General features: G+C 39.5%; 1 protein-coding gene across 4 annotated transcripts in view; it reads left to right on the forward strand.

The window, feature by feature from the left end:
* Positions 1-18,920, forward strand: part of LOC126194749 (integrator complex subunit 8) — a 164,160-nt gene extending 145,240 nt beyond the window's left edge. For all 4 annotated transcript variants that reach the window (XM_049933020.1, XM_049933019.1, XM_049933022.1 and 1 more), the window contains exons 15-17: positions 13,716-13,870; positions 15,050-15,241; positions 18,716-18,920. In XM_049933020.1, coding sequence (XP_049788977.1) covers positions 13,716-13,870; positions 15,050-15,241; positions 18,716-18,835 — 467 coding nt within the window. In that variant the 3' untranslated portion in view covers positions 18,836-18,920. The remainder of the gene's footprint in view (positions 1-13,715; positions 13,871-15,049; positions 15,242-18,715) is intronic.
* Positions 18,921-19,725: the final 805 nt, after the last annotated feature.

Consider the following 19,725-nt stretch of genomic DNA (forward strand, 5'->3'; position numbering starts at 1 on the left):
ACACTGTCCATTCCGTTCAACTGCTCTTCCAAGTCCTTTGCTGTCTCTGACAGAATTACAATGTCATCGGCGAACCTCAAAGTTTTTACTTCTTCTCCATGAATTTTAATACCTACTCCGAATTTTTCTTTTGTTTCCTTTATATATAACAACAAAGATGATGTGACTTACAAATGAAAGTGCTGGCAGGTCGACAGACACACAAACAAACACAAACATACACACAAAATTCAAGCTTTCGCAACAAACTGTTGCCTCATCAGGAAAGAGGGAAGGAAAGGGAAAGACGAAAGGATGTGGGTTTTAAGGGAGAGGGTAAGGAGTCATTCCAATCCCGGGAGCGGAAAGACTTACCTTAGGGGGGAAAAAAGGACGGGTATACACTCGCACACACACACACATATCCACCCACACATATACAGACACAAGCAGACATATTTAAAGACCAATATGTCTGCTTGTGTCTGTATATGTGTGGATGGATATGTGTGTGTGCGCGAGTGTATACCCGTCCTTTTTTCCCCCTAAGGTAAGTCTTTCCGCTCCCGGGATTGGAATGACTCCTTACCCTCTCCCTTAAAACCCACATCCTTTCGTCTTTCCCTCTCCTTCCCTCTTTCCTGATGAGGCAACAGTTTGTTGCGAAAGCTTGAATTTTGTGTGTATGTTTGTGTTTGTTTGTGTGTCTGTCGACCTGCCAGCACTTTCGTATGGTAAGTCACATCATCTTTGTTTTTAGATATATTTTTCCCGCGTGGAATGTTTCCCTCTATATATATATATAGTGAACTACTTTATTAATTTCTCTTCCCCTTAATCTAGCTTTACTTCTCACTCTCACCTTATCGTGTCGGGATAGAAGCTTGTTGACTGCTTACCGTATCTGACCTACTCTCTCTGATTCCTGCATCTCCATCCTTGTCTACACTTGTCCTCCCTACAAATGGATCCCTCTTATCCTGGTATCTAAGTGACCTGTCCTTTCATTTTAATGTTACCCAAAGTATCTCTCTCACCTCTCTGGGGAACCAACTTTCTGTTCTGAAGCGAGGAAATTCATCACTTTTATATGAGGGTAATCCCAAAAGTAAGGTCTCCTATTTTTTTATAAGTACAGAACTCTGTGTGGCAGTTGGTCACACGGTTACGAAGAGTGCTTCACGCGCTGTGGGTAAACATGCGCACGCCACACTGAGGCGCTCAGTCTTGGCTTGGCAGCTGTTGAGAATGGAGCTCCCATTGGATGTTACCCCCAAGTGCGAATTGCGCACAGTTATTTGGCTTTTGAATGCACAGGGCACTGTGCTGATTGAAATCCATCGCCAGTTGATGGAAGTGTATGGAGAGTCATGCATGGATGTCAAAAATGTTCATAAGTAATGTAGAGAGTTTGCAGCTTGTCGAACCGAAATTCACGACAAACAAAGAAGAGGAGACCATCAATTTCTAAGGAGACAGTGTTGAAGGTTGAGCAAAGCATGTGTGGATTATCTCTACACGTTGATTCCTGGGGTTTCCCAAAGCGCCACTCGCAGAATTTTAACGGAAACATTGAACTACCGAAAGGTGTGTGCAAGATGGATGCCACACAGGCTGACTGAGGACCACATGCGGCAACGAGTTGATGCTTCCTGCACATTTCCTCACCGCCTTGGAGCTGAACAGTACAACTTTCTGGACTCAGTTGTAATGGATGACGAAACCTGGGCATACCACTTTACACCTGAGACCAAGCAACAATCAGGCCAGTTCATAACTTCCTGAAAAGGATGGCGGTGAGCTGGTATGACATGGGAATGCAAAACTGACACAGCGTCTACAAAAATGCATCAACAGAAATGATGATTATGTCGAAAAATAACTAAATATTCAAGCTGTAAACTGATGTAAACCATTGTAGCAATAAACAGGTCTATGTACTTATAAAAAAAAATAGGAGACCTTACTTTTGGGATTACCCTCGTATGTGTACAGTAGTATCAGCTCCTGAAGTTATGACCGGCCACCAATTCCATCTCATAATTTATTAGTTTCCTCAACTGAATTTTCCTTTGGTACAACTACAGCTGTGTGTCACATAAGGACTTGAACCATATTCCTTCTTCCATACAGATAACACACTTACATACCCAGGCCACTGCTTATGGTCCATACAACACTCAATGCTTCAGTCTGTGTATTTGTCTGTGATACACTAACTGTCCTATGGTAAGAAAAAAATGTGTGTTTCTTTCCCAGATCAATCAGTAAAGGTATTAATTCCTCATTGCCAAGACTTTGTATGGATAAAAAATGCAATGTTGATACAGTGTGTGATGAAACAAGTGCTGTATCATTTGAGATATACAGAGGCGAGCAAGTGTGCTGGGACTTACCCCAGTTCACTGTTACTAGAGAGACGTCGTCATAATTCACCTGTGTGTAGCACACAAAGTATTGCGCCATAATCTAAGAATGAAATTAAAATTAAAGTACCTTTTCTAAACTTTGTCAGTATATTCTTCAGTATATTGTCACGTAGAAGAAGGTGTAAACAGATGAATGACGAACACTAACTTCACTTAATGAAGGTTTATTCAGCACTTGCGCATACAAGAGTGTGGAGTGAACTGCCTCCGACCAGAACACATACGGTATATATACAGCTACAGAACATTCCAGTACAATGATTCCATTCCAGTACAATGATCCTTGCCATTTGTGGATACTTCGAGAATGAACTTGAACCGAATATAGAAATTAAAATTTTACTGTTCAGGTGAGTTTTGAACTCACATCCCTCCATGCAATGGCCGAGTATCACAACCACTACACTACAGCAACTGTGCTGCTCAGCTTATTCTGCAACATTGCTCCCTCCTTAAGAGAACAGCGTCTCGGTGTTACGTCATCCTAGTCCGGGAATGAGTCATTGGTCCTGCATACTCCGACTCCCGATGACTGATGTTCACCCTGGCGGTAATCTTCTTAGAACTTCCATTGCCACTATGTTCTTCGTCACCTTTCCGCTTGTTGCCTGTTGCTGGAGCTTTGAATTTACCATGGGTTGCAGGACCCTTATAGGGCTTCATTCAAAGGACGTGGACTGTATCTCTGATCTTTCGTCCTCTTGTGTCGGGGTCAAAATCTTCAACTTCATAAGTAACATCAGACAACTGTCTTACAACCTTATAAGGTCCAAAGTAGCGCCTGAGGAGCTTCTCAGAGACACCAACCTTCTGAACAGGAGGGAAGATCCAGACGAGGTCACCAGGCTGGTGTACAACAGGGCGGTGGCTCACATCATACATTCGGCGATCGTTTTCTTGAGCCTACAGCATGCGGAGTCGATCTAACTGCCAAGCTTCCTCAGCTCTGATTAACACCTGGCCAACTTAGTTGTCATCCACATCATCAGGATGTAACGGAAACACAATGTCCATTGTCGTAGTTGCCTCACGCCCATGGACCAGGAAAAATGGCTAAATCCTGTGGTGTTTTGTTTGGCGGTGTTGTAGGGAAACGTCATGAAAGGTAGCACCTCATCGCTGCTCAACAATGACGAACATTGATAGCATGTCGGCCAAGGTCTTATTAAGCCGTTCAGTAAGCCCGTTAGTTTGCGGATGGTAGGCAGTCGTCATTTGATGAGTAATGTTGCACCAATGGTTTATCTCTGTCACAAGATTCGATTGAAAAACTTTCCCTCGATCTGTAATTAACGACCTTGGGGCACCGTGCTTTAATACAATGTCTTCCACGGTGAATTTGGCTACCTTGAATGCTTCGGCTGTTTTCACGGCTTTTGTAATGGCATAGAATGTCAGATAATCAGTGCAAACAATAATCCATCTATTGCCACTAGCAGACATTGGAAATCGTCTGAGGAGGTCAATCCCAACACAATGGAAAGGCGTTTCGGCTGGTGGAATTGGTATAAGTCCGCCACGTGATTTCTGAGGAACTGCCTTTCTCCTCTGGCACTCCAGACAGTGCGACACATAGTGACAGACACTCCTAAATAAATCTGGCCAGAAAAATCTCTTGCAGATCCTATTGTATGTCTTAATAAATCCTAGCTGTCCGGCCTCAGGTGTGTCATGGAATTTCTGTAGAACATCTAAGTGCATGTGCTTAGGATTCACTGGTAGCCACGTCTTTCCAAATGGATCAAAGTTTTTCTTGCAAAGTAATCCATTAACTACCTTAAACTGTCCTGTCACATCCTCTGACCGATTTAAGGCAAGCATAATTTGAGATATCTTGGTGTCCTCCTCCTGCTCAGCAGAGAGATCCTGGAGTGCAGCGAGACAGTCCCTATCTTCATCAAAGTCTTGATGGTCTTGCACAGGGTTTCTTGAGAGACAGTCGGCATCTTGGTGTTTTCTTCCACTTTTGTACACCATGGTAATATCATACTCTTGAAGACGTAGTGCCCACCTGGTGAGTCATCCTGTTGTGTCTCTTCTCCATTCGAAATTTGCACCAGAACAGCACCGATCCCATACCCACTGGCATCTGTGTGTAGTTCTGTAGGTACTCTCTCATCATACAGACCCAAGTACAGGGTCAGTTGTCAGAGCTTTTCGCAACACATCGAAAGAATCTTGTTGAGCACCACCCCAGATAAATTTAGCATCGGCTTTTAACAACTCTTAGAGCGGCCTAGCTTTGATACAGTAATCTTTGATAAAACAACGGAAATAAGGACATAATCCAAGGAAGCTTCTCACATATCTAGTACTACTAGGAATAGGAAATTCCGTTATAGATTTCACCTTTCCTGGGTCTGGCTGCACACTTCGTTTGACTCAAGGTGTCAAAGTATTTTGATTTCGTTTGCTCCAGAGAGACACTTTCTTGGATTAAGTTTCAGTCCGGCTTGTTGGAGACACTTAAGAATGGCCCTCAGTCTCTTTGTGTGTTCATCAAATGTCTCTGAGAACACTATAATGCCATCTAAATAACAGAGACACATCGTCCACTTCAGGTGATTATCCATCATCCGTTCAAAAGTTGCTGGTGCACTACACTAACCAAACAGCATTACCTTAAACTCGTACAGGCCCTCAGGGGGTGATGAATGCAGTTTCTCACGATCAGCCTCATCTACTTCGATTTGCCAGTATTCCGAGTACATATCCATGGTAGAGGAAAACTTAGCCCCCTTCAGACAATCCAGTATATCATCAATTTGTGGAAGAGGGTAAACGTCTTTTTTAGTTATCTTATTAAGCTTCCTGTAATCAACACAAATGTGCCAACTGCCATTCTTCTTCCTGACGAGAACTACAGGTGACGACCATGGGCTCTGCGAAGACTGAATGATGTCATTCTTCATCATTTTCTCTACCTTGTCTCGTATTATTCAACATTCTGTTGCTGACACACAGTATGCTCTCTGGCTTATTGGTTGATGGTCTCCAGTGCTAATCTGGTGCTTCACCATCGATGTGTCTAATTCTCTCTCCACCTGTGGATTGAATCATTCAAAGAACTCTTGAAAAATGGCAAGTAGCTTCTTCTGTTGTTCCTTAGTGAGATCTGGTGATAGTTGAGCTAGAAGATCTTGTCTCGTAGTGTTAGCACTAATTTTGTCCACAGACTCGGCATGGGAGGTTTCTATGATGCTCAGGTGTTCTGCAGTTAACGGCTAGTTAACTATCCACAATTCACCAAATCCATTCTTAAACGAGACGATAGAGGCTGGGATGACCAAGTTATTCTTCAGTGGTATGCTTCTCTTACATTGCACTACAAGATCCATGGGTTGATGCATGGCATGACACATGACAGTTACCTTTCTTGCTCTGACTGCAGGAATGATCACTACATCCAGCACAGTCTCCACACACTTGGATGCACATCTTCCTGTCCACAGTATCTCATCTCATCTAATGTAATCTTCGAGCGACCACAATTTATAATTGCCTGAGAAGCTTTCAAAAAGTCCCATCCGAGAATGACGTCATGACTACATTCTTGTAAGACGATGAATTCTAAGGGCTGTATAGGGCTACTTATATCCACACAAATGACACATCTTCCTGTAGGTTTTACATATTTCCCATTAGCCACCTTCTGCAGCGATGTTTTACTGTTGACAAATATGGCTTTCTGCAACTGGCGCTGGTACTTCTCTGAAATGACTGGTTATGGTGCTCCAGAGTCCACAAGAGCTTGGGCTGGTCAGCCATCCACGAGGATATCGACGTAGTTTCCTGTCATTTTTGTAGTGATCAACCTCCAAGGAAGGTCGCACCCTGTAGTTTTCCATGTTGCGGCGGCTAGGTGATCGGCTGCAGCTTCTAAACGGTGATGGAGACCTTGATCGGCTTGTTGGGGAGCGTCCTCTCCAGCAGCTAGCTTGCGGCGATGGTGACCTACATCGTCCTGCACCCACATCTTCTTGTTCATCTTCGTCTTCCCAGAGTTGGCGTCAGCTAAGATTGGTCTGCTATCTTCTGGTGCAGGCGTCATCAAATATCTGCCACCTTTCTCGACAATAGCGCACTGTCCCAGTCATTTGCAGTGGAAACATACTGGTTGGTTATCCTGGGTCCTCCAGATGTCAGTCTTCCTTGGTGCCCAAACAGGTTCCTCATGCGGCATTGTAGGAACATAACTTCACCTGGGTCTTGATTTTTTTTTTTATTTTTTACCGTTTTAAAGGGAAATGAAGGACGAGAGACTGAGTTCAATGTCGGTTCCACTTCCTCCATTGTGATCTCTTGAAGCGTCTCGGTTTTTTTACTCACTGTGCGATCCAAGTGCCTTCTGAACTTCTTCTCTCACTATCTGACTTAGAACACTTGTGAAAACAGTTTCTTCCTCCATCACAGACATCAATACGACGTTTGGAAGCTGTTCAAACTTCTTGCGCGTAATTCTTTTTTTATGCATTGTCTCGATATACTGACAATATTTTATGAAGTCGTCTGCTGTCGAAACCTCCTTCAGGAGTTTGGCTTTATATATGTCCTCAGCAATACCCTTCATGAGATGTGCAACCTTATCTTCCTCCTTCATTCTAGGATCCACTATTTTACACAGATCCAAGATGTCTTGAATGTAGGATACTGTAGTTTCTCCTGGATGCTGTGCCCAGCACTTTAATTTATCTTCAGCCTTGCACTTCTGTCACTGTGTGTCACCGAAATACTTGCGCAGTTCCACCTGGAATACTTCCCAGCTTGTGAATTTCTCCTCGTTGTTCTCCTACCATTGCTTGTCAGTGCTCTCCAAGTAGAAAAATACATTAGCCAAACACACGGTGTCATCCCATTTGTTAAATTTGACTATACGCTCATATACCTTCAGCCACTTGTTTGGATCATCACTAGAGAACTCGGAAGGATGTCTCATGTGGTGGCACACAGTTGCTGTCATCGTAACGTCCTCTTCTTCTTCTGTCTCCGATACATTGCGATCTGTTGAATATGGCTCGAACTCAGGTTTCTCGCCATGTAAATGGCAGCTCTATCGTGGTCTGATGGGAGCCACTGTGTCGTCGATAATGTGCGGTATCACAAGTTCCAATACCCAGTGCCTCCGCCAGAATAATGTCACATAGACGAAGGTGTAAGTAGATGAATAACAAACACTAACTTCACTTAACGTAGGTTTATTCAGCACTTGCACATACAAGAGCATGTAGCGAATGGCCACAACATACATTGTATATATACAGCTACAGAACATTCCAGTACAATGATTCTTGCCATTTGTGGATACTTCTAGAATGTACTTGAACTGAAAATAGAAATTAAAATTGTACAGTTCAGGTGAGTTTTGAACTCACGACCCTCCATGCAACAGCCTAGTATTAAAACCACTACACTATGACGACTGTGCTACTCAGTTTATTTTAATGTTAAAATTGTTAAATCTCAGAATGATTGTATTCAACTAAATTTATTCACCTAATGTTTCAAGAAAATAAACTGACACTAAATAATGCAGCTAGAAAGCTAAAAATTGTTCAGAATGTGCAAATGCATCTCATAATCAACTGTTACAAGTCTCAACTTGATTAGAACAACATTTTGGTCAAAATCGGCATTTTTACGAAAACTGAAGGCGCTACATATTAGGCTCAGAAAGATGAAAATTGGTATGTGGCCTCAGTGTTGTATAAAAACATTAACTTTGTGACTCCATAAAGCTATCTCTATTAGTTTTCAAATAATTTACTAAAAACAAAATTTGGAACAGAAACATCCTTATTTGTAAAAGATTAAATATCATATTTGTATTAATGATACAAAGTTCTAATTACAGCACTTGATTACATTCATTAAATAATACAACTATACCAAGTTTCAAGATTTTAATGCAAATAACAATCAATACAAGGACTCTTAAAGAAGTAGCTCAGAGGTCATGTTCTACTGTCGCTTCTGTTCTAAAACTTCTACATGCCAAAGTTAAAATGCAGTTGAACTGAAATTTTTTCAGTAACTAAAGCAAATTCAACTTTAATTATATAGAAATTACAAAGATTTTAAATTGTTTCACTAGATAATTATTTTTTTTAAATAATATATGTCTGAGAAAGTGGCCATATAGATGCTGCTGACTGTGCCTTGAGCTGTTGCGCCCATATATAAATATGTCCAGAGGGACAGCAGAGAGATACTATGCACTGAGTTATAAATCTGTACGCATCAGTCAAACGCCGGCTTATGTGCTGCCTCAGATGACGTTAGAACTAGGTACCTACCAAACTCATTCAGTAAAAGTAGGAAGTGAACTTGCAAAGACTGGCACTATCCTGAATCGCTTGGATTTCATGGTGTTTGTGTGCTGCCCATAATGTTGACAGAACTGCGTGGCAAGTGGGGAGATTATTTTCCATTTTTGTGACGATTAATTAACTTTGATTATTAGAAGTCAGGGCGATAGACCATTTTACTGGGATCTTACTATAGAGGTCGCCTCTAAACTGCTACGAGGGCTATGCCGAAAGTTTTTACCAGAATGTGTGAAAAAAAAATTTATTTGCAAAAAAAAATTTACAACTTTTCAAAATACTCTCCATTAGCATGTATATATTTTTCCATTCTCTGAAACCACTTAGAAAATGTGTCAGTCCAAGCTTGTTTTGGGATGTCACTTAGTGCACTGTCGTACGCTGCAATGGCCTCTTCATCTGATGAAAACCGCTGCCCTTGAATTTTTTCCTTAGTTTTAGGGAACAGAAAGAAGTCACAGGGGGCCAGATCAGGTGAATAGGGGGGATGGGGTAACACTCGCACTTTTTCCTTCTCCAGAAAGTCCATCGTTCTGCCAGCCCTGTGCGCAGATGCATTGTCGTGATGCAGCAGAAGGTGCCCACTCTTGGACTTTGGATGCTGTGACTTCCATGTGGCGATGACTTTTGGAAGACAATCATTCACTTGCCATTCAGCATTGACTGTACGATGTGTGTCCAAGGTCACAGAAGTGAGATGCCCGATCTGTGTGAAAAAAGTTGCCACCATCGTTTTTCCAGAGCTCCGACTTCGTCAAACTTTTGTGGGTGGTTCCTCCCCAGGAAAGCATCACACAGAAGACTGTCTCTTCGTTTCAGAGTAATAATGGTAGACCCACATTTCATCACCTGTGACGATATTGTAGATGTCTTGGGACTTCCCTCCATTGAATTTTTCGAGCATGAAATGACAGCAGTCCACTCTCGCCTCCTTTTGGCTTTCTCTCAGGGAATGTGGCACCCAACGGGCACATTTCTTAGTAAGACCTAAGTGACTATGAACGATGGTATGTGCCGCTGTTGATCCAATATTTAGGGTCCCTTCAATGTCACAAAATGTAAGATGTGGATCTTCTTTGATCATTTTCCTCACAGCATCAATTTTTTCAGGAGTCACAGCTATTACTGGCCAACCGGGACGAGGTTCATCTTCAATTGACTGCCGACCCCTCGAAAAAGTCGTGAAACCAATTTCCAACTGTGGCCCTAGAAGGGGAAGCATCACCAAAAACACGCAGCAAAGAAGAATGTCATTCTTCGGCACTTAAACCCTTTTTATAACCGTAAAAAATCATGGCGCGAAAGTTGCGGTGCAACAGCTCCATCCTGCACCGTCTCTGACTCAGCACTGCCTGTGCTTTCTTACCGCGCCGTGGGGGGATCACCGCTAGCCAGGGGCTGCGCGTGCTCGTCCCAAGGTCGAAAAACATCGCTCTTTCGAATGAAAACAACTCCATTGTCCTCTGCCTTACGGTTTACGGGCTGCTAAAAACTTTCGGCATAGCCCTCTTAATAGTGCTGTTTATGATAGGGACATTATTATTATTATTTTTATATTTTTTTCCTTTCTCAGTCGTTAATGTCTGGTTAAAAATGGAAAGTGACACGAACCTTGATCAAGCGTGACTTCCTTTTACCTGTACAGTATATGTTATGTTGCATTTAGGAACTTTCGGGTAATTGAACATGCATCAATAATTACAGATTTCTGTAGTTGTATATATACATTTGGATGTAGCTATATTGTGTTGATGTACTGGTGGATATTGTGTGGTATGACTCCTGTAGTTGATAGTATAATCGGTATAATGTCAACTTTATCCTGATGCCACATGTCCTCAGCCAGTTGGATGTATTTTTCAATTTTTTCTCCTGTTATCTTTTGTATATTTGTTGTATTGGGTATGGATATTTCGATTAGTTGTGTTACTTTCTCCTTTTTATTGGTGAGTATGATGTTTGTTATGTGGTGTTATTTTATCTGCTATAATGGTTCTGTGCCAGTATAATTTGTATTCATCATTCTCCAGTACATTTTGTGGTGCATACTTGTATGTGGGAACGTGTTGTTTTATAAGTTTATGTTGTAAGGCAAGCTGTTGATGTATTATTTTTGCTACGTTGTCATGTCTTCTGGTGTATTCTGTATTTGCTAGTATTGTACATCCGCTTGTGATGTGATCTACTGTTTCTATTTGTTGTTTGCAAAGTCTGCATTTATCTGTTGTGGTACTGGTATCATTAATAATATGCTTGCTGTAATATCTGGTGTTTATTGTTTGATCCTGTATTGCAATCATGAATCCTTCCGTCTCACTGTATATATTGCCTTTTCTTAGCCATGTGTTGGATGCGTCTTGTTCGATGTGTGGCTGTGTTTAGATGATACGGGTGCTTTTTCCAATTTACTTTATTCGTATCTGTTGATGTTATGTGATCTAAAGGGTTGTAGAAGTGGTTATGAAATTGCAGTGGTGTAGCCGATGTATTTATATGAGTGATTGCTTTGTGTATTTTGCTAGTTTCTGCTTGTTCTAGAAAGAATTTTCTTAAATTGTCTACCTGTCCATAATGTAGGTTTTTTATATCGATAAATCCCCTTCTCCTTCCTTTCTGCTTAATGTGAATCTTTCTGTTGCTAAATGTATGTGATGTATTCTTTATTTGTGGCATTGTGATCATGTAAGTGTATTGAGTGCTTCCAGGTCTGTGTTACTCCATTTCACTACTCCAAATGAGTAGGTCAATATTGATATAGCATAAGTATTTATAGCTTTTGACTTGTTTCTTGCTGTCAATTCTGTTTTCAGTATTTTTGTTAGTCTTTGTCTATATTTTTCTTTTAGTTCCTCTTTAATATTTGTATTATCTATTCCTATTATTTGCCTGTATCCTAGATATTTATAGGCATCTGGTTTTTCCATCGCTTCTATGCAGTCGCTGTGGTTATCCAATATGTAATCTTCTTGTTTAGTGTGTTTTCCCTTGACAATGCTATTTTTCTTACAGTTGTCTGTTCCAAAAGCCATATTTATATCATTGCTGAATACTTCTGTTATCTTTAGTAATTGGTTGAGTTGTTGATTTGTTGCTGCCAGTAGTTTTAGATCATCCATGTATAGCAAATGTGTGATTTTGTGTGGGTATGTTCCAGTAATATTGTATCCATAATTTGTATTATTTAGCATGTTGATTAGTGGGTTCAGAGCAAGGCAGAACCAGAAAGTACTTAATGAGTCTCCTTGGTATATTCCACACTTAATCTGTATTGGCTGTGATGTGATATTATTTGAATTTGTTTGGACATTAAGTGTGGTTTTCCAATTTTTCATCACTATGTTTAGGAACTGTATCAATTTAGGATCTACTTTGTATATTTCCAATATTTGTAGTAACCATGAGTGGGGTACACTATCAAAAGCTTTTTGGTAATCAATGTATGCGTAGTGTAGCGACCTTTGTTTGGTTTTAGCTTGATATGTCACCTCTGCATCTATTATCAGTTGCTCTTTACATCCTCGTGCTCCTTTGCAACAGCCCTTTTGTTCTTCATTTATAATTTTGTTCTGTGTTGTATGTGTCATTAATTTGTGTGTAATGACTGAAGTTAATATTTTGTATATTGTTGGTAGGCGTGTTATGGGGCGATATTTAGCTGGGTTTACTGTGTCTTCTTGATCTTTAGGTTTCAGATAAGTTATTCCATGTGTAAGTGTATCAGGGAATGTGTATGGGTCTGCAATGTAACTGTTAAATAATTTATGAATATAATAGAGGGAAACATTCCACGTGGGAAAAATATATCTAAAAACAAAGATGATGTGACTTACCAAACAAAAGTGCTGGCAGGTCGATAGACACACAAACACAAACATACACACAAAATTCAAGCTTTCGCAACCAACGGTTGCTTCGTCAGGAAAGAGGGAAGGAGAGGGGAAGATGAAAGGATGTGGGTTTTAAGGGAGAGGGTAAGGAGTCATTCCAATCCCAGGAGCGGAAAGACTTACCTTAGGGGGAAAAAAAGGACAGGTATACACTCGCGCGCGTGCGCACACACGCACACACACACATATCCATCCGCACATACACAGACACAAGCAGACAAATGTGCGGATGGATATGTGTGCGTGTGCGAGTGTATACCTGTCCTTTTTTCCCCCTAAGGTAAGTCTTTCCGCTCCTGGGATTGGAATGATTCCTTACCCTCTCCCTTAAAACCCACATCCTTTCATCTTCCCCTCTCCTTCCCCTCTTTCCTGGTGGAGAGATGACCAATTTTGAAGTATTTGACTTATGGGGTGGACAGCTTCTTCCAAATGGATTGAAGGGAGTGTACATTTACATCTGTACTCTGCAAACCACTGCATTATGCTGCAGAGGGCATGTCTCATTGTACCAGTTATTAGGGTTTTTCCTGTTACATTCACATGTGGAGCATGGAAACAATGATTGCTTAAATTCCTCTGTTTATACTATAATTAGTTTAATCGTGTCTTTATGATCTCTATGTGAGCGATAAACTCATTCTGCTAACAAACTGAGTTTATCACCAGCTTTACCTACAGCTGAGAGTGTTATTCCATTTCACGTCCATACAAATTTTTACATCCGGGTATTTGTATGAATTGATCAGTTCCAATTGTGATTCATTGATATGATTGGATACTATATTTTTTCTGTTCTGTAAATTGCATAATTTTACATTTCTAGGTATTTAGAGAAAATGGACAATCTTCAGTATAGAGTGAAAAACAGTTGATTCAAAATTTGAAAAAAAATGGTGTATTGCTTTAGATTTTGTTTTTGCTATGACACTGCATCCCTTTACTAGCATAGTACATTATGAATCTCGAGTTTTCACTATTATTATTTTTCTCATTGGCAGATTTAACTGTTTAAATTGCCAGTTATAAATATTTATTATACAAAATATTGGAATTCTTATAAAAATTGAGAAGTAATGGTTTAAACATAATTTCAGTTCTGGGTCATTACAAGGCCTCACTTTCCTACTATCTCAAAGCAGCAATTCTGGTGAGTGACTTTTTTAGCCAACCACTTCCAAGATCAGTGATGGATGATCTAACATTTCGCCGGATGATAAAATGTTGCAGCCAGCTTCAGTGTCACACTCAGGTAGCCTTTATGATCTTAATATAAAGCTATTGTGTAAATTCAAACAATGAAAACTCCTGGTAGGAATATTAACAATGTAGGTAGAGATAAATTGCTACTTACAGTAAAGGAGACATGTTAAACTGCAGACAGGTACAATTAAAAGACACTTACCTTTTGGTCATAGCCTTCAGCAGTCATTAAAGTGAAGACCACCAAGTTGCTGAACATACTGCCCAGCAAAATGTTCTTCACTTCGTTGACTGTGTCACAGCCCCTGCCATATGGATCCTTTCTACCAGCATCAGTTTTTTGAATTGCAGAAGTGGGAAGTCTTCCTGTAACATATCCTACATTCCAGTAAACACCTTGACCTCAACCTTTGTTAGTCCCTGTCCTTCACCCATCTATCCACCTCCCACCCCCACCCCCTCTGCCCCACGTTCTTACTGTATCTAGCTGCCCAACTCTGTCCCCACCAAATCCCTGCGTGCTTCCAGAAGCAGCACTTCACCATCTCCTACACCTACCCTGCTATCCCTCCCTGGCCTCCTCAATACCCCTTCCACTCATATTGCTTCTACCATCATGCAAAGTTGCTGAGATAATGGTCATGTGTGTATGAGTTTCGCTGTGTGTGTGTGTGTGTGTGTGTGTGTGTGTGATTTAGAGAAAGGCCTTCTGGCTGAAAGCTTACATTTGTAGCAGTCTCTGTTGTGCCTGTTCGCAACTCAACTTCTCCTCTGTATGTTGAGTAGCAGTCTATCCTTTTCATAATTTTCTTATTAAGTTATTTGATATAACTTTGTCGTCCATTGTTTATTCTGATTAAGAGTTTAAACAATCTCATACACAGTAGCTACTACTTTACATTATTTAAATAATTGATTTATTCTCTGTTTTCTGATAAATGATACTGCCTTGGATTTATAAACCAATCATAGATTCTAATCTAGAATGTTCTTATATATATTTTCGTAGCCATTTTATTACTTAATAGTGCTTCAGATTTTATGAGAACTCTTTTGAGCAACAGTGTTTATAAAAGATCATTTCTCATATACTATAGATCCGTATTTTAGATTTCAGTAATGTCAGTCTGATGTCTGAGGCAATTGTTATTATGGTTTTTCTTTCTGTGACTGTATTCCTTAGTGCGTTATTACATATCAATAATTGGGCATTTCTTCATTATTTCAGGCAGCTGTGTTGTGTCAGTTTCTTGAGGAAACAGATTATGCAACAGCATTTAAAAGCCTGGGAGATGTTAAAAGTAGCAGTTGTAGCGACTCAATGGATTCTTACTACAACTGTATCTGGGACATAACTATTCTTGAGTATCTTGTACACTTACATTCTAAACGTGGAGAACACCAAAGGAAACATCAAGCTGTAAGTTAAATCAAATAATGTGTTAGCATTAAGTGCAATTTATTGTTCTGTGGAGGAAAAAAAATATTAAAAGGTTGCACCTGTAACTTTTAAATTATTTTACGGTATATTGATAATTTTTACTTATGGACCGTCTGACAGCAACTGAATAAAACACCATTTTAGTTCCATACGTGTTTCGCCTTTATTTTCTGCAAGGCATCATCAGTGGCTTGGAATATGTACATATGATTGCTATTTTATTTACATTTTTGTCGCTGTGCCTATAGGTTATAAACAGTTCTGGTGGTTGCTATTTCCTATTAAGTAGTAATGTTTTGAACTGTACTTACAGGTTGGGTGAACAATTTCTTACATATTACTCTCCTGTTACATTTTTTGTGTTGTTCTTCTTATGAACGCCAATTTGCAGTTTTTTCCACATTCCACAGCACTATGCACTGAACGCTTGTTTTAATGCAATGTTTTGGTTTCTGTTGCCAACTGTCAAATGTTTTTGCCAAAGATCGAAACTTATGAGTGTAATTATTGAAGTATCTGTGGTCTGTTCGTGAATGCATTTGGGTGTGCGTTTGTGTGTGTGTGTGTGTGTGTGTGTGTGTGTGTGTGTGTGTGTGTGTGTCCAGATGGTGTGGGGAAGAGTTTTTATGTTATCATTTCCTTTATTAAGTGTAGTAGGGAGCCTGTGCTGAGGTGTGTTTGTTCATTTATCACATGTTTGTTCTCTGCTATGGCTTTCTGGATGTGGAAGTTTTCTTGTGTTTGTATAAGATGTTTGTCATGGTTGCTTATTCTCATTATTTTCATTTCTTGTTCCATGTTTGTAGGATGATGGTTGTAGTGTTTTAAATGTTCTGCAAATGTGGAATGGTTTGTTTCATACTTCCAACATCTGATATGTTCTTTGTATCTTGTTTCAAAATTCCTGCATGTCATGCCTATATATACTGCATCACAACTTTGACATTCAAGTTTATATATTCCTGATTGTTGGAATTTGTCCCTCTTGGTAGCTGGCTGGTTTAGGTGTGATTGAAGGGTTTGCCCAGGCTTATATGCTATTTTGAAGCCCTATCTCTTTAGGATGTGTGTAGGTCATGGTGTACCATCTGGTTCTTTTCTGTATGGTGTTGTCATTGTGTGTGTTTGTGAGTTTTCAGCTTGTGAGTTCTTTTGTATTCTGGAAATGTTGTGTTTGTTTTTTATTTGTGTTTTTATTTTTTGATTGAGCCTGTGTACCACATGTGTGTCATACCCGTTGTTCCTAGCTATTTGTATGATTGTATTCATTTCTGGTTCATAGTTTCTCTTGCTGAGTGGGATTCTGTTTAATCTATGTAACATGTGTGTTAGTGCTGCAAGTTTCTGGCTGTGGGGGTGGTTGGATGTGGAATGTACTATTGTCTCTGTGGCTGTTGGTTTTCTAAAGATGTTAAATGTATGTTTGCCATTTTCTTTTTTAATTGTAATGTTAAGGAAATTTATTTGATTTTCTTTTTCAAGTGTGAATTTTATGTTATGATGAGCTTTGTTTATTTCTGAATGGAGTTCATCTATTTTTTCACTTGGCTCATCTACCAGACAAATAATGTCATCCACGTATCTGTAACAATATATGATTTTGAAACTTTCATTTGTGGTTATCTTTTCAAATATCTGATTTTCTAGGTGACTGATGAAAATGTTTGCTAGTGTTCCTGATATTGGGGATCCCATGGGCAGTCCATCAGTTTGTAGATAATATTCTTTCTCAAACTGAAAGTAGTTTTGTTCAGTTGTCAGTCTGAGCATATCTGTTATTTCTTTTATGGTTGCTGTGGGATGAGAGATTTTGTTCTATGATTTCTATTGTTTCTGTGATAGGGATGGAGGTATACATATTTTCTATATCGAATGAAATCAGTGTTGCTGTGTGTGGTACCTGTATGTTCTCTATTAGGTTTCCTGTGTTTATCACTGTTCTGTTGTTTTCTACTTTATAGTGTTTTGTAACTAACTTTTGGAGGTGTTTGGCTATGCGGTATGTTGGGGCTTTCTTGAAGTTGATAACAGCTCTCATTGGCATTCCGTCTTTATGCACTTTCGGTTGACTGCGGAGAGTTGGTGCTTGTGGGTTTTTCTGTGTTAAGTAGTATTTCTGTTTGTCTGTGAGTGTGTGTTCAATGTTTTTCAGTGTTCATCTCACATTTGCCTGGAATCGTGTAGTTGGACCTGACTTCAGTTTTTGTATGGCATTGGTGTTTATGTATTCCTTGGTTTTTGTGATGTATTGCTCTTTATCCATTAGTACTGTTACATTTCCCTAGTCTGCTCTTGTTATTAATACGTTATTGTTTGTTAACTTTTGTTTTAACCTTTTCATAGTGGCTGCTTCTGTGTGGTTGTTCTTATTGTGTGTCTGCTGTGTTTCTTTTATTATGCCTTTTATTTCTTCTTTTACTAATTCTCTTGTCAGTCCTATGTTTATTTCACAATTATTTTGTTGTTCTTCACGTGTAAGGATGTGTTCAATTTCTACTATGAGATTTTGAGATTTGTCAGACGGTCCATAAGTAAAAATTATCAATATACCGTAATATTACACGCAACTGAGGAAGACGACTACAAAAGTTTTAAATTATTTATTTGTATTAATTACTATGTGGAAAGGATAGATTGCTACTCACTACATAGAGGAGGCAATGAGTCGCAGACAGGCACAACGAAAAATAATATACAGAATATTTAAGCTTTCAGACAAATTCTTCCTCTAACAAATACAATTATCACACATTCACAAAATAACAAATAAACATGATACCCCCTCCATACAGTGGGGTCCGACAGTGAGTGCATCTGATGTGGGCAGCAATCTGCTGTGAAGGGAAGTGCGGATAAGACGGAGGCCTACAGCCGGAAGGGGTATGGATAGCAGGGTAGTGGTGGAGGAACATGCTAGTCGTGCCCTGTGGGGAAAGTGAAGAGTTCGGATGAGGCTTGTTTCACACTGTTTCCAACTTGTGGCTGAGTTTACGTCCCAATAGTGAAACTTGGCAGGGGTTCAGTGATGATTTGGGTAGACCTCATTGTATCCCATGGGCTTCCCTCCCCCACCTTTTTCCGTTGTGGACATTGTTTCATTTGTGTAGGTTGTAGGAATTATAATTATGTTAACACAAAAGTGGGTATGTAATAATATTATGCATGTAAGAAATTTGTAGTGGCTGATAAAATGTTGTACACAGTAGGAAAACATTAATTTTGGGTTATACTGTGACTAGGAATTGAGACAGATTAGTTGGTTATGACAGTAATAAACCCTCACACCCAAGCAAGCTACAACACATAATGACAAGTTGTTTGTATCACTTTCTGGGCATGTTTTATTTTGGCTGCTCTGTGATAAGTACTTCATTGGAGGAATGTTTTGTTTCCTAATTTTTGTTGTTGTTGAAGTCATATATCATATTAATTTAATTTTGTATTCTTTTTCAGATGAGGGTGCTTGGCCTCCTGGAGCTCAATGCAAATAACAACAAAGAAATTCAGAGAGAGGCAGCAAATTTAAGAAAATCTCGTTTCCTTAGATCTTTAGCAAGGCAGTTTGTTTGCTAACTGTGGCAGCAAATTTTTCATTTACTTCTATGAAGTTATATATTGTAAATATTAAATTAGACAAAAACCATTTCAAATAAATTATGGTCTCACAATTTCTATCTCCCTTCTGAAGCTTTGGGACTGCATGCCTCGGATGTGCAGTGCCTTAACTACCTCCGCCTCTCCTATAACGGTCATCGGATGTCAGTTAAATCTTCCAGTGACTTTAAGGGGTGATTCAAAGACTGTAATATTTGCAGATGACACAAACAGAGTCATCAAGAGTAAGAGCTCAATCTCATGAGACCTGAACAGCAACACAACTGGTTCACAGCTAGCAGTGAAGCCTGAAGTAGTGGTTTGTTCACACCAAAACTCCGCTTATTGACAACAAGAATGAAGAAGAGCTATGAATGCACTCTTTGAAAGTAGATCTTCCACTTGCAATAGTTTTAACAACAGCACAAAATTATCCAGAGCCCTTTTTCAGACGTTACAAAGTCATAACAAATTTTCCAGTTTATTTTAAGTGTTATTCAACCTGAATAGTTTGAGATATGAAGATTCAACTCAAAATTGTTAGGGTAAATTCTGTTGTAGAGAATTTTGTAGGCCTGCTCACTCACAGATAATATTGTCAATTTTTATCCACTTCTATTTCAAACACTACATCTGCCACTTTTAGATTTTAGTGCTGATATTCTAGCGAAAAAAAGAAAACGATAAATTTGTGAAGCAGAGGAACTAATATCCAAAAATTATTGCACCTAATATTGTACATCATCATCTGCGTCTGGTCCCAGATAGCTTTGAATCCAAAAAAGGCTGAAATAAGTGCCTGTGTAGTATTGTGCTTATAGTTGTCACAATATTTTTGTCTGCTTATGGTGGTTTCATTGATAGGATAT

Source organism: Schistocerca nitens, chromosome 7, assembly GCF_023898315.1.
Source record: "Schistocerca nitens isolate TAMUIC-IGC-003100 chromosome 7, iqSchNite1.1, whole genome shotgun sequence".
NCBI lineage: Eukaryota > Metazoa > Arthropoda > Insecta > Orthoptera > Acrididae > Schistocerca > Schistocerca nitens.